At 37.7% G+C, this 15,206-nt stretch overlaps 1 protein-coding gene across 5 annotated transcripts in view; it reads left to right on the top strand.

The window, feature by feature from the left end:
- LOC120477651 (protein phosphatase 3 catalytic subunit alpha) overlaps window positions 1-13,542 on the top strand; it is a 145,985-nt gene extending 132,443 nt beyond the window's left edge. For 4 of the 5 annotated variants that reach the window (XM_039669327.2, XM_089128336.1, XM_089128328.1 and 1 more), the window contains 4 exons: window positions 1,132-1,216; window positions 6,536-6,633; window positions 9,225-9,254; window positions 13,217-13,542. In XM_039669327.2, coding sequence (XP_039525261.1) covers window positions 1,132-1,216; window positions 6,536-6,633; window positions 9,225-9,254; window positions 13,217-13,416 — 413 coding nt within the window. In that variant the 3' untranslated portion in view covers window positions 13,417-13,542. The remainder of the gene's footprint in view (window positions 1-1,131; window positions 1,217-6,535; window positions 6,634-9,224; window positions 9,255-13,216) is intronic. The other variant, XM_089128326.1, reaches the window with a different exon arrangement.
- The last annotated feature ends 1,664 nt before the right edge of the window (window positions 13,543-15,206 follow it).

Genomic DNA, 15,206 nt, shown 5'->3' with positions numbered 1-15,206 from the left:
TATAACATTGATTTGTTTTATGTACATTTGCTCACCTGTCTAAAGCGTCAAGTCTTGAATTGTGAAGCTCTGTTGAGTCCAAGTTAGTCGCGGACGTGGAGCTCTCGACGTCTCACAAACGCCACGCTGATATTGATCCTCCAGTTCTCCTTGTTTGTCCCAAAGTCTGCTTGCTACGGTCTATGTTTGAAAGAAACAAGAACTGTGTGCCGCTAAACATTACGCACTATGCAGTTGTCCACGTCTGTCACCATGGTTACGCCATGGCTATAGCAGTATGAAAGGAAAGCGAGGATATCACGGATATCGCGTCATTGACAGGCGACATTTTTTTCCGGGATGGCCACATATTTAAAATTGGAATTTCTCTAAAATAAAAAATAAAAATCTTTCGAGACTTTTGGTATATTGTAAGTACACAACTGCAGGAAATATATCACACTGTGTGTGTGCAAGTGATTTTAGGATATTTTATAAAAAAGTTCTGACATATTGTACCTTTAACAGTGACTTCATTTTAGGACTGTATCACCAAAGCTTAAACAAATATAACATTCATTCAAACACTCAAAAATGTCTATGCTGCAACCTGTTCATATGCAAGACACTCCCTTGTGTTTGTTATTTTCTCATCACACTGTTGTCTATATTCTTACCTTGACAAACTAGGTAGAATCTAAATTAAAACCAACAAGGTTCTTCTCTTTAGCATGATCAACCTAACCATATCCATATCCATGACTGTAAGGATCGATAGCAGGCTAACAGAATGCTTAGCATGCATTTCAGTCCTGAGATGTGGGCCACTGTGAGGATCTCTATTGATCTGCCCTTAGTGTGCTGAAACAGCACGTTCTGCCAACTGAGTTTCCCCTGCAGTCAACAGTCTGGGTGATTACTCTCCAAAGGAAGTGTTCACCCAATGTATTCATTTGTTTTATCTGGACATTAAAGGCAGGATGTGATTATGGCTTGTGAATGTTTGAAATTGTGAGGTTTGGAGATTAAGTGGCTGGTTGTGTTTTAATGAAGTGATTCCTCAAGCATGTATGTAAGGGACTCTTCAAGCATGTTTGTTTTTGTTTGTAAACTGTTATGTAACACTGACATGTGTGTGTGTGTGTCACATAGGTGCCACAGCTTCTGCGCGCAAGGAGGTCATCCGAAACAAGATCCGTGCCATTGGAAAGATGGCTCGAGTTTTTTCAGTTCTTCGGTAAGATTACTTTGTGTACATGTGCAAAATGGAATTAGACAAAAGTGCACACATCCTGCATGCAAAAAGCTCAGTAGGGGAGCTCAATTACAAAAAAACTAAACTGTAAGCAAAAAGCTCAGTAGAGCCTAGTTCACACTACATGATTTGAAAATGTTGGGCTGAACTGTGCAGTTCACATTACATGACTTGCTCTCAGTGAAATCATGAGTGTTCAAGTTGTTTAGCTGTTCACACCACACAACACAACGTGATTGATCCACAACAGGAGGTAACTCACTACACGAGTTAACAACGCACTGCATAGAGATACAACCACGATCGGATGATAAGAGCATATCATTTGTGACTCAATGAGAGCTGTTTCAGTACTATAGTACGGTCTAAATCCTGAAAATAATCAAACAAATAACGAGTTGACAACAACACGATTCTATCTGGTCTAGAAACCATGTTTTGGAACGAAAACCCACGCAATAAAACGAACCAGAAATGACGCGAAACTACAGAGAAGAACATAACACGCGAATATGGACGTCAGACAGAAACTAGTGCTGCACACTGTTTGCTCGACGATCTGCTCTGAGAAAAAAAATGCAAAAAAGAAAAAGTAAGATTTACCTGGTGTCCTCAACCCATGCGTTGCTATGATTGGCTGTACTCATGACATCACTGAGATTGAGTCGCGCGACTGCTCGAGATATCTAGCAGGCTAGATATTTTTCTGAGCTCGGTGACCTGTCTGCGAGGTGTCTGCGAGCTGTCTTTGATGCGTTGTTGGCTCTTTCACACTAACGGATTGGCGAGCGTTAATCGTCCGCTAATCGCCCGCGATTTGCACGCGATAACACCCTGACTTGTCGGCGACTCAACGATTTGCAAATCGGGCTTAAATCGGGCTTAAAATCACGTAGTGTGAACTAGGCTTAGGCCACCCTTAAAAATATTCTTGTTTGCCGTAACCCGACCGACCCTGTCAATTTAGGGCCGACCCAATTTTTTATTTTTTTTTCCTTTTAGTCCGACCGACTTGCCGGTTGTAACTTGCGTTCAGACAGACCGATTTTTTTTTTATTTTTTTTTACTCTTCAAACGACTAATTCAAATTCAATAAAATAATTAATTATATTTTAGTTAGTATTGTGAAAGAACTACGTTCTTTCTTTTAAATAAAAACCCGTGGCGTCATACAGTCATCCGATTATGTTTACATTGGTTTAACGTTACGCGTGTCATAGCCTATATCATATGGCTTGTTCGCTCGTTTCATTCAGTGTTCCCGCTTGGTAAACCCGGTTTTAAACGGGCAAAGGGGCTGAATATCAACCATTTCTATATATAATAATAATAATATTAAACAATTTGTCTGTGATGCAATTTTGCTATTCGCAGTCCAGAAGAGAGAGCGATCTCTCACCCGGAGCCACAGCGCGCACAGCACGACAGCCCTGCTTAATGAGTGACAATGAGGACAGAACGTGGTTACCTACACTTTAGATCTGGGATATTATTCTAATTGTATAGATTTCTGCTTTCAAAGATTATAAAAAGAAGATATTTGAGACGAAGCCATTACAGACGCATTCTGTCTAGCGCAACTTTCCCTTCACAGCGTTGCGCTGTCATTTCTTCCTAAAGCCCAAACGTACCGTCAGAATCAGCACGATCAGTGATTGTTGTAAAATGCAGTCTGTACTGTTGCTAAACTGCGGACGCGTTCAATCATTAAAAGAGCTGTTAAAAGCACAAAAGTCTGCGCAAGAGACGCTGTTAACAAAGCGACGCGAGCTCCGAAATGCACTAAAACGAGACAAGAAAACTAGGCTATATCCTCATTTTGGGCTTCATGTGCGCATCTAAACTATCAAATATACATAAAATATAAAAATGATCTGCTCTGAGATTCATTTAAACACAGTTTATGTCTTAATTGGACGTAAATAGTTGGGAGAAAATGATGGTGCATCAGTCATCTATTACAGTAGAGTTCTGCATTCGGTATTAAAGGGGCAGTAGTCTAATAAACATGTGACGATTGAGCCAATGCGAATCAAACAACAAAAGGCAGATAAAAATCACTCACAGCTCTTGAATGAATAACTTAAACTTTAATAAGCATTAATCTAACTATGATAAACTATGCAGTGTCATTTTACATTTGATTACTAATTAAATTTCTTTTCAGACAGAGCAACACACTTAACTGAAAAGTAGCTAATTTTAGACCTTCCTGAAATTAAAGCACTGTGTATATAGGCTAATTTGTATCTAATTTGTAATTGTATTCTTTGTTTGACCATGTGTTTTGTACTTGTTTTTGCTTATCTCATGTATATGCATAACAAATATATTTTATTCATTTTGTGACTGGCCTAAAATGTAACCGGTTGTAGGTTGCATTAACACCTAGCGGTGCATGCAGAGTTTGAAGACAGTCAGTGACGTCACAATATGCATTTTTTTTTTTTTAAATTCACGATCACCATGACCAAAATTGTACTTTTTTTTTTTACACTGAATCTTGAAAAAAAAAATATAGACCTACCTACCGACCCTTTTTTTAAAAAAAATTGCTGTTACTGCAAACCAAAATATTTTTAAGGATGGCCTTAGGGGGTGCCCAATAACAAAAAAAAAAAAACCTAACAAATGGGAAAAGGTTGGCGCACCAAAGCTCCCTATATAAAATTAAAAAAAAAAATCATTGCTTGTTTTCAACAAAAGTGACATTTCGATCCATATGTATGGTAGCAGAGAGAGCTCAATGCGCTGCAACTGAAGAAGATGCATGCAAATCACACAAAAAACACCAGCAAATTAAGAAAATAACTTCTTTAGTTTGACATCACATGTGCTGCAAATACTCACAATGCAACCAAATACCGAAACGCAAGTATTATCTGTACGAACATAAAATCAGGATGTTAAAATAAACAAAAATCTCAGCTTTCGGGTCACCAAAAAAAACCACTGACGAGTTGACGTTGAATAATAAGCATGTCCCAGGTTCGTCACATGTTGGGGTCCCCTTGAAACATTTCCATTACGGGGCACCAGCAAAGGAATTTCATCTTTACAATTAAGAACAATCATGGAAGATTGTTGACTGAATTAGTTTTATAAATTGGAGGAAGTTGGTCATCTGACCAATCTGATGGATTTGTGAGATAATGTTAACTTGTAGAGCCTCTTACCTTATCACAGGGAATTAACAAAATGATAGACAAGATTATCTAACAACTACTGAATGGACAACGTGCAAAAAGATTGATAAATGCAAGTGACTGAGTTGGATGTTGTATCTATGGCAGTTACAATTAACAACTTACTGAAACCTTACTGCACCTTAAGAGAATATCACAAAAAAGCCATTATAAATGATTAAAGAGAAGAGCGAATATCAAACTGTTCACTGAGACCATTGGGTCATACTGTGTCCAGGGTGTAAATATAGTAAGTTTCATGCTTTAAAGGTGCCATCTAACATAATAAATCAAATCCTACTCCATATTCCATAACAGATGGGGGCAGTATACCTCCAAAAAATGACTTGTGCTCCTACCATCGCGCATGTTATTCAAATCATTTGACATGATAGTAAAAGGTTGGAAGACCGCAGTTTCACGTGGAACATTTGGAGATTTTTAGAGATCAGAGACTCAATGAACTAAACACTAGTGTGAACTAAACTAAACACTATGAATCTCAACACTAAATGATGAAGACCGCCTCATAGATCTCAAAAACAAGCTGGTGCATTTCGACGGTATGGGAAAATAAAAGCTTGGGCAATTATTTGAAGTTTACGGTATTCGTTTTGTTCATATTACACTTTTATTGTTAGTGAATTAATTTGACAGACAGCATTCGCTGATGTTGATCAAGCTAGCGCCGTGAATTCACCGTGAGACACACGCAATTGACACTTAGCAAGCAGGTTAGTTAAGCGCCCAGATTCTGTCAATTATATTACGCAATTCAAAGAATAAATAGCGTTTTGGCGCTTGTACATGTTACACTACAGATCCCTAGCGCACGTGAACCGATCGTCTCTACTAGCTGGAAAAAGAACATGAACTCTGTTGAAAGATACAGTATGCTACAACTTACCAAAATGTATTCCTCATGCATAATGTCGACCAATCATTTTTTGAACTCTTCCCTGAACTGAAATGTAGTAATGGGCTGTATTTCCACACGACTGACATCAGGTTCAAGTACACACACAAGCCGGCGCGAGCGCGACTCACTCGCGTATTGCAGTTTGGCTGGTGCTAACGTTGCCCATCCGCATACCGCCTCCCATGGCCGGAACTGGTATTACGATACCTGCCGGGCCGGGGCTAGTAATTTAGCATGCTAATTCAGATTAATATCTCGGCAGCACTATAACTTGTCAGTTTTTTTAATGACATCTTTGTACTTATTTCTTCTCATTCTTTTGATGTGTGTAGCTAATTTTTCCTATATTGTTACCTCAATTATTACATATGGCACCTTTAAACCCAAATTGTTGATTTTACACCCTCTTCAAAGCAAGTTTACTGCTTCTATGCCAATATACAGACTTGTGGAATCCGAATGTCTCAACTTGATTGCAAATTTTTAAGCTGTGTGCTAGTTTGCCAATGTTGCAAAGTCCACAAGGGCAAGTCTTACAGGATATCATTCCTCGCATCTTAAATGTCTTCCCAGTACGAGTATGATTAAAGGTTTTGTAAGTAAAATCTGACCATCATTTTGGTACTAATATGGCATGTATACATAAAAAAAAAATCTGTATTTATTAAGCTATGGTGTGCCAAATTTTTCTTTTGTACAGTTGCAAAAGAAAACTAGTGTCAATCGTGAATAGAAACGCATTAGGTCATATACAGTAGTTATTTTGCTAGTATCTAATAACTTAATAAGTAAAAAAAATCTGACTCTTATACATGTACTGTAAGTGAAGTCAAAGACCTGCAAACCATCTACTAAAGAAAATCTGTCACAGCTTTTACCATTGTTGAAGAGTTAATCTGCCTTTCCTATTAATCGTATCAGTTTCGACCGATTGTTTCGACCACTAGTGGCTTGCATTGAACTTTCAAATGGGTTGTGAATCAGCTGTTACCCTCCACTTATTTAAAACACATTACTGTCAATATGTGCAATAATTTGATAAAATAATTTTCTGATATAAATATAAAGTCTATTTAAAAAAACTTAACTACTGTATTTATTGAGGGTAAACTAAATTATTTTGTCATTATATATATATATATATATATATTATCTTTGTGTATTAGTATTGTAGATAACAACATGTTTGTGTTGCAGAGAAGAGAGTGAGAGCGTTCTGACGCTGAAAGGTCTCACTCCGACTGGCATGCTGCCCAGTGGCGTTCTATCTGGAGGCAAAGAGAAACTCCAGAATGGTGAGAAGCACACACACACACTCGTCTTGTGGTCAGGAATATGTAAATCACTCTAATATTTCTTTCCAAATCAGAGCTCTTTCCATGGCTGTTATTTTCACAGTATCATTCAGTAAATTTAGAGATGATTTACATCTTTTTAATTTCCCAGGTAGTGTTTTCATATTTACAGCCGAGTCAACTCTATTTCAGCTTAACACATATGTAATGTACAAATATACACAGTCTGGTATGTTTATTCACTGTATACTCTCTGCACCCCCTGGTGGTTGTATTGTGAAACTTATATTCTTTCCTCTTTGCTTCTTTTCCTTTGGTCTCTCTCTCTCTCTCTCTCTCTCTCTCTCTCTCTCTCTCTCTCTCTCTCTCTCTCTCTCTCTCTCTCTCTCTCTCTCTCTCTCTCTCCAATCTTTTATCTTTTTTCAAATATTGTCTCTTCTTCATTCTCCTGTCTCCCTAGAAACTGCAGGTATAATCAGTTGTGCAAGTATAATTCAGATCATCTGTTCTTAAGAAACATAGTTTCATTCTTTGCCACCATTTATTCAAAGGAGCCCCAAGTGAATCAACACAAATGCTTTTGTACAAGATCGAATCATAACTCAGGCAACATGTTCTCAGTGTGCTTTTAACCTTAGATTCACTGTGTCCAGATTTAACACCACTTTTGGTGGACGAGATATCGGTAAGGAATCTTAAAGATTGAAGATGTCTTAAAGATCAGAGAATATGGCTGCAATTAACATAACAGCAAAGCTAGCACATTTAGATTTATTAATTTCTTTATAGGAACAAGACTCTTAAAGGCCACAATATTTAAATGAAATTAGTTAATGGATGCAATTTGATTTCTCATATAATGCAACCAATTGTCTCCAATTATGATAATATCTTACAATATTACTGTATTTACCGTCATTTTAATCAAATAAATCCATTCTTAACCCAAATTTTGAACAGAACTGTAGTTTCTGTTGAAACTGGAATTTGAGGCAGTACAAACAGAAGTGCTTGTCCCTTTTTTTCAATTAAAAAAAATCACGATTTTCTGATTGATATTAATTGCTATTAATAGTCGTTGGTATTAGAGGAAGAGGATATTCTCACTCTAGAGAAAATTATTTATTTGACACAAATTTAGAGAGTGCAGGTTATGAATAGGTTTGTTCCAATTTCCAGAGAAAGTGAAAGACCAAATTTGAATTGTTAAATGTAATTTTGTTTTATTTAAATACATTTTTCCACTTTTTGAAGTGCACTAACATCATGCTAACAGATAGGAACAAAAACACAAAGCTGCTTTGATTTTATAGGTTCTCCTTGTAATCATTTAAATACATGACAGTGTTGTGATGCTGGACATAGTGAATCAGAAAGGGAAAAATGTACCTAAAATAACACATTTGTAATGCTGTTATGTTTTGTCATCATAAGGAGCCATGAATAAATGTGTAATTTTAGCACATTGTCTAGTGACACTTCATTAAGTCGTATCTTATATCTGTAACATCATGCCCCTTTACACTGAATACACAAAACTGACAAGATGTAAATTAAATTTAATTGGTCTTGTCTTTCACAAATCAAGGCAGAAATCAAACTTGTTGTACTGGCATGTTCTGTCTATTACTTCATTTGGAAACATTTGATTCTTTGCAGTAATTTAATTGCTTTTTTTTCGGTTTAGCTTTAGTTTGATAAACTAGATTTACTTAAACAATACAACATGTAACAGAAAATTTGATATGAGTGGCCATGTTTGCATGTGGCTATCTTGTCTGGGAACATGCCAGATACAGACTGATGTCAGCGATGTTCTGCTAAAACATTGGTAGAATCACAATAATGCCCCACCCTTGCACATGGACATCATTGTGCTTTTACTTCAATGTTGTGCCCCCATCACAGCTGATGTCTTTAGTATTTAGCTTTAATGTGTTTTATCTGTGTGCGTGCGTGCTGTGTATTCTTGTAGTTTTATATGATTACTTTGTGATTGTGCTAAGGTGAATGTAGATTGAGGTAAGTTAAAAATAATAATACACAATGCAAGGGTGGTGCATTTTCTTGATCTGTAAGCTAAAATAATCTGTTTTTACAACAAAAAAAAAATCAAGTCTTTCAAGTGGCTGTTAAAAACTCCTTGAAGCCAGCTTTTGGGTCACTTCTTCTCCTTGCTTTGGTCTTGCCATTCACAATAAATAATGAAGTGTAGTTCTCCTGGTGTATTATACCGATTTTAAACCAAAGCAATGGAAGGCACAATCATTGATCTCCTTCATATCCCTTTCTTTGCTTTGACTGACCATTTAAAGTCTGATGTCATTAATTTCCAATTTATTCCATGTCTCCCAAACTCATTTCTCATAGAGTAATGAATCTCTGACACGTTGCCTCACCTGCAACTAACTACCCATCGTTTGTCCTCCTCTCTCTCTACCCTATTATTTCCCTCCGCCCTGGCCTTGTAGTGGGCCTAGTGTAATTATAATGATGTTGTGTGTCTATTTGGGCTCTTTTGCTGTTCATCTGACTGGACAAATGTAACCTGTTCTCACTCGTTTTGCAATCCCCCTTCTTCTTCTCTTCAGCTACTGTTGAGGCTATAGAGGCAGATGAAGGTAAATAGGTCTACAGCCCCTTCCCCTCTTTCTGTTGCATCTGTGCAACAGATAAAGGGTTCCACCGGGTTCATCCATGTCAATGTAGCTTGTGTAGTGTGTTGGGTGTTTGGCCAGATTACACTGTACTGTTAGTGTGCTGAGCAGAAGTAGGAAAAGAAAAGACGAAACACACACAAAAAAGCTATGATTGTTTTAAAGGGGATCAAACCGTTGTGGACGACAGACCGTTTTGTTGAAAAATCTGTGATCGGTCAAATCACAGGAACATATTGCATCAGATTGAAATCACAATAGTTATATTTCAAAATATATTCCGAATTGACAGTATTAGTATATTTACAATAAGAATATATTTTCTGCAAACGCAGAGTGCTTAAATGTGGCACAAACAAGATTTTGGCAAGATTTTAACTCTAAAACTGTCTGAACCCCCGTAAAACAAGGAGCTGATGTAGTTGTCCTTTGTTCTTGCAAAAAAAAAAAAAAAAATCCATTTAAATTGCGAAACATTAGCTCTAGACTCAAAACACTCACACATTTGTGGGTCTCCCTCAGTTAAAAAGAATAAAATCCTCAGCAAGAACAATGTCAGCTGCTTGCTAAATAGCAGGTTTGTAACTGCTATTTACATCCTAAATGTTCTGTGGTTGTTCTTGAACATTTCTCCCTGAGGAAGAGGTGCCAACTGTGTTGATACTCTCATCCATTTTTTATTTCTATTTGTGGTTACTCTGTGACTGTGTCGTGTCCTTGTGTTTCTTTACTGCTAATAACCTATGTCTGACCTCTACACAAATTGTGTTCATTGTACATAAGAGAGCCTCTGCTAAATAACTGGAAAGTTACACAATTCTCAAAAAAAAAAAGTTTTATCTTTGTATTTCCCTGTAGTTTGCTGCATGTTTTCAGCAGGTGTAACGTGGTTCCCTTCGGAGAGAACTCAACGCTCCATCAGAATGTTGACGCTATGGAAGCGCTTCTGCGTGACCGGTTTCTGAAGCATGTGAAATCAAGCTAATTCTATTGGCTGCCAGTAGTCAAATGATGTGAAATGGTTTGTTGCATGACTACAAGTGGTGTCTTCAGGAATCGCTGCGTGTGCTTAGCACAGTTTAGCCTCGCAGATCAGAAGAATCCTCAAAACAAACCTCTTCTGGTAGTTTTCTCCTAGCCGTTTGCTAAAGAGAGTAGGGGATTTTCGGGCCCCGCCTGTTGCTTTCTCCTGCTTAGAGTTTGCTTGGAGTCTACATACTAGGCCTGATTAGGTTCCAATGGTACCTTCCTCAGTTCCACAATCAGTGGCTCTTCAGGCCTTCTGTTCCCTGCTTTTTCAATCTGCAGATCAGGAGAGGTTTAGCACACTAGATTGCGCAGGCAATTTCTGAGGCTTTTGGGGTGCGTTGAATACCTTCACTATTCAGTATTAGTTCCTCAATATTAGTTCTACAGGTTCTTAAGTTCTTGCTCTTTAAGTTTGACACTTCCTTAGAGCAGGCATCCTTTCAGTATGGCATATTGGGTATTGCCGTTCCCATAGCATCAACATTCAACGGTGTTCTGTTCTCTCAAAAGGGAACGTCTCTTGTTTTGACTATAACCCTGAGTATATTTTTGTTCCCTGAGTAGTAAACGAGACGCTGTGTCTCGTTACCATAATTCCTGTCTTCTATCTGCCAATCAGAAACTGATGTTCAATGCAGTTGCCATTTTATAGTCATGCCACAAGTCATTTTGCGTCTTATGACTACCGGCAGTCAGTAGAATTAGTGATTTCACATGTGCTTCAGAGACCGGTCATAAAGAAGCGTTCCTACAAGGGCCTGTTTACACTTGTCCACTTCATGGGTTTTCTCAGATCGGATAGCTATCAGATCGTGAAAAGGCCAGGTGTAAATGCCCTGATCTTGCCAATTGTTAAATCTCTCAAACCACATCAGGAGGTGGTCTCGGCTGCATTCCCAGATGAAACTGGGCAGGTCTTTAATCTGGGCAAAATTTAAATTTTACTCCTCCTAAAATGTTAGAAAATAAACGTGTGAGAGCATGTTATAGGCCATATGATATATTATAGCCAGATATTATGGTGCTACTGCAACACGCATCGCTGCAGATGAATCTCTTCAGCAAGCCCGTGTGCAAACTGCCCCAAATAAAACAAAGTAAGTCGCAGAGACAACACAATCATCTTCATTAAAAGTTGTGAGACTAATGCCGAGTTCAGACTGCATGATTTTAGCCACGATTTTGGCTCGCCGACAGGTTTTGAGAAATCGCCGACAAATGCCCGAAATCACAGGCAAATCGGCGCTCGTTCACGCGAGTGACAATCACGCAGTGTGAATGAACAAAGACGCGAACTGAGAGAATCACCGACGAGTCGCCGACGCCCGTGAGATATTTGGCATGCTAAATATCTGGACCTGTCGGCGATTCAAAATCCTGCTGTGTGAAAAGTGTTTTGACTGAAAACTACATCGGCGATCACCGGCAGCCAGTGAGAGAGCAAGATACAGAGCAGCAGGGAGTTCGGGGAGGAGTTATAGATCACATATCAACATGATATGGCATTGTTTCAACAAAAAAAGCTTCTTCTCGGTCTATTTGGACACAATAAATGGAAGAAAAATTAGTAGAAATTTGGCAGGAGCACTCGTGTCTGTTTCACCAGCTGTACCACAACCGGGTAGAAAAAAAAAGTCTCACATGAGAACTCCGGTCTTGCACGTGTGATGTCGCGCGTTATTTCCTTTTCATATCTCACGCGTGTTTGTTGTGAAATGTAGTTTGAGTGCAGCGTGCTAGACAGAGTCTGTCGGCGATTTTTCTAAAGTCATGCAGTGTGAAACCTTCTGTCGCCGATCCATCGTCCAGTGTGAACACAGCAGCGACTGAATGCTGGCCAAGATAGTCATGCAGTGTGAAAAGAGCAGCGACCTGACTACTTTGAAAATCGTGCAGTCTGAAAGAGCCATAAATGGTCTGAGGCCAATCTCTCTCCAATTGTTGTCCTTGATCTTTAAATTAGCTGATGATAAATAAAATGCAGCTATCTTTTGCATTTTCTGAGGTGAACTTTTTAAATGGGCAAGTGTAAACATAGCTGTTTTAACAAATCAGATAGCTATCTGATCAGTAAAAACGCATTAAATGACCAGTTGTAAACAGGCCAATAGCGTCAACATTCTGATGCAACGTCTCGTTCCCTACTCAGGAAACCAAGGTTATAATCATAATAGGACATTAGCTTAGCCCCGAGTTCCTTGTTAGTGTATATTTGTTAAGTCAGTTATTTATTTTGTGTCTTTTTTTGTCTTTTATCAAGAGTTTTATTTGGTTATTCAAATGACTTCATCCTCTAGCTTTTCATTTATACATCCTCCTTGAACTTTTGTTTTCGAGAGTGGTGGGAAGCTCTGTTCTAGATAGCCAGTGAATGCTCAGGTTTGTGCAGGATATCTTGAAACCGTTCAGTGCCTCATTGAGTGATGCAAAGAATGCTACTGTAATTCATTCGAAGGCCCTCCAGAACCGAGACCACCCAGCACTGCCTCAGTAGTCCTACAATTGATGACCAGTGTGGATATTTTGTTTTCTCTTTATATATCTTATATATTACATCACCTTGCTTCAAGAACTTTGCAAGAAGTTTTGCTTTTTCTCAATATTGGTCTCTCTATGTGGCATAGACATTGTGTGTGTGTGTGTGTGTATATGATTTGTGATGTATTCATATGCACAATGTAGTATACTAAATATTGTAATAGAGTTATAAAATATCACACTTTTTATAAAGAATTTGTCAGAAAATTGCAACTTAGCTTGAGTGAAACTTTCTGTCATTGGCTTACATATTATTGCAGTTCAACATTGAACAAGTACTATGTGAACTTCAAGCAGTTAAATGGCTAAAACTCTGGAGTGTGTACATGTTGAACCATCTCCCTTCTTTTCTGCTTCAGCAATCAAAGGTTTCTCACCTCAGCACAAGATCAGCAGCTTCGCAGAGGCTAAAGGGCTGGACCGCATCAATGAACGAATGCCACCCCGCCGAAACGCCATGCCCTGTGACGCCAGCCTCAACTCTCTCAATAGGGCTTTGTCGTCCGAGACTAATGGCACCGAGGGCAAGGCCAGCAGTGGCAGCGACAATATCCAGTGATCCTGCATCAATCCCGCACGGTCGCCACAGCGATTAAGCCCCTCCCTATCTTTTTCCATGCCATATATGATGGAGGGAAAGGAAGAATTTGGAGTGTAGAGTTTGAGGAAAAGAAAAAAGAAAGAAGGACAAGAGAGATAAAGAAGAGAGGAGGTGAGGAGGAAGAGAAGCAGCATTTAAACATAATTCAGAGTGACACTTTGGATATGCCTTTAATTTTTATTTTTTTGGAGGGTGGGGCATAAAAACTATAAAAAAGTTGACATGGGAGAGGGGATTATCTGGGTTTCGGCATAAAGAATTACATCAGGTGTCTGAGAGATCTTATATGGAAAGGCCTTTACTTACTGGATATAAGATTTTTGTTTGTTTCTCTTTTTGTGTGTGTAACTTCTTACTAAATATTGTACGTTTACAAAAATACAGCACTAAAAATGGACAGAACGTAAAAAAAAAGTTTTTAACAAAAAGGGTGTACAAACTAAGTAAGGATAATTTATTGATACGTTTTTTGCTACTCTTATAAACTAGCTCTATAGTAAATTAGGCAGTCTTAAAAGAATGTTGCAACATTGTTATAATGCCAAAAATGGAACGTTTTATGGTTTTGTACAGATTATGCTTACCTCAGGTTTCTTTGGTGTGTGCTTGGATCCTACTTGTTGTGTAATTGCAAGCTAGCTTGCTGAAAATGGATTTTCTTGGAGTTAAAAACTGGAAATTTAAAATTTACATTTATCTTTTGCATATATGTCTTTGTTTTCATTTGGGTAAATCCGGGGGTAGATTTATTGTGACTTGCTGGAAAATGTGTTTAATTTTTTTTTTTCTGCTTTTCAAACGATGATATCAAACAAAAACAAAATATATATATATATATATATATATATATATATATATATATATATTAAGCATCTATGTTCTGAAAAAAAAGAAAGAATGAAAAAAAGAATGAGAAGGAAAGTGAGAAAAAAGGTGATTGATCTGCCTATGCATGTTTTATAAGACTTAACTAAGACAATTTGAATTACCTTGGCTGCCAAGGCCTGTTTTTACCTGTAGTGACCTTAGTGGACAAGTCCTGGAAATGTACCGCCATTCTTAGCTATTATGCTTGGAAAAGCTTCAGGCCTTTAACTTGTTTTGTAATCAAAGCATCTACTATTAATATGGATGAGGAATCATGGTTTTAAACAAATGCTTGCATGTAGACCAGTAGTCTGGATTAGCATGTTTAGATGTCACGTAAACTAAGTTTGTGCTTCTCTAATGTCAAACTTAAAATGCATGATAGCTGTTAGGATTAGATTATTTATTTTCTTTCTCTCTTTTTTTTTGTAAATTTGCCACAGACAAAAGTGTAATTTACATATTATTATTATGATTAATTCTGCTTTGTATATCACTTTATTATTGCTAAATACTTCACAATAAATAAACTCCATCAATGTTTTTTTTTTTTTTTTTTTTTTTTTTTTAAACAAATGCTTAAGTGCCCAAGTAATTCACTACACAAAATGAAGCCTTGCTTTTATAATTTAACTTTCAAACTGTTGGCAGATGACGCATGCACTCGCAACTATGAAAAAAAGGTATTTTCTATTACTGTTCAATAAAATTGTGCATGAAATTCAGTTTTGTCAACAGCTTGTGTGAGTTTTTACTAGGAATGAATAGACCATAGGATTGCAGACGTTCTTGGTACTTTTGCCATGGAAGCATTTCTATAATGCACTTAAAGTCCCTGTAAAGTCAAAATTAAGTATGTGTTCTGAGTTTGTCACACCACA

The sequence above is a fragment of the Pimephales promelas genome, chromosome 1 (assembly GCF_988280905.1).
Source record: "Pimephales promelas chromosome 1, fPimPro1.hap1.1, whole genome shotgun sequence".
NCBI lineage: Eukaryota > Metazoa > Chordata > Actinopteri > Cypriniformes > Leuciscidae > Pimephales > Pimephales promelas.
This window is presented reverse-complemented; position numbering and strand designations above follow the sequence as displayed.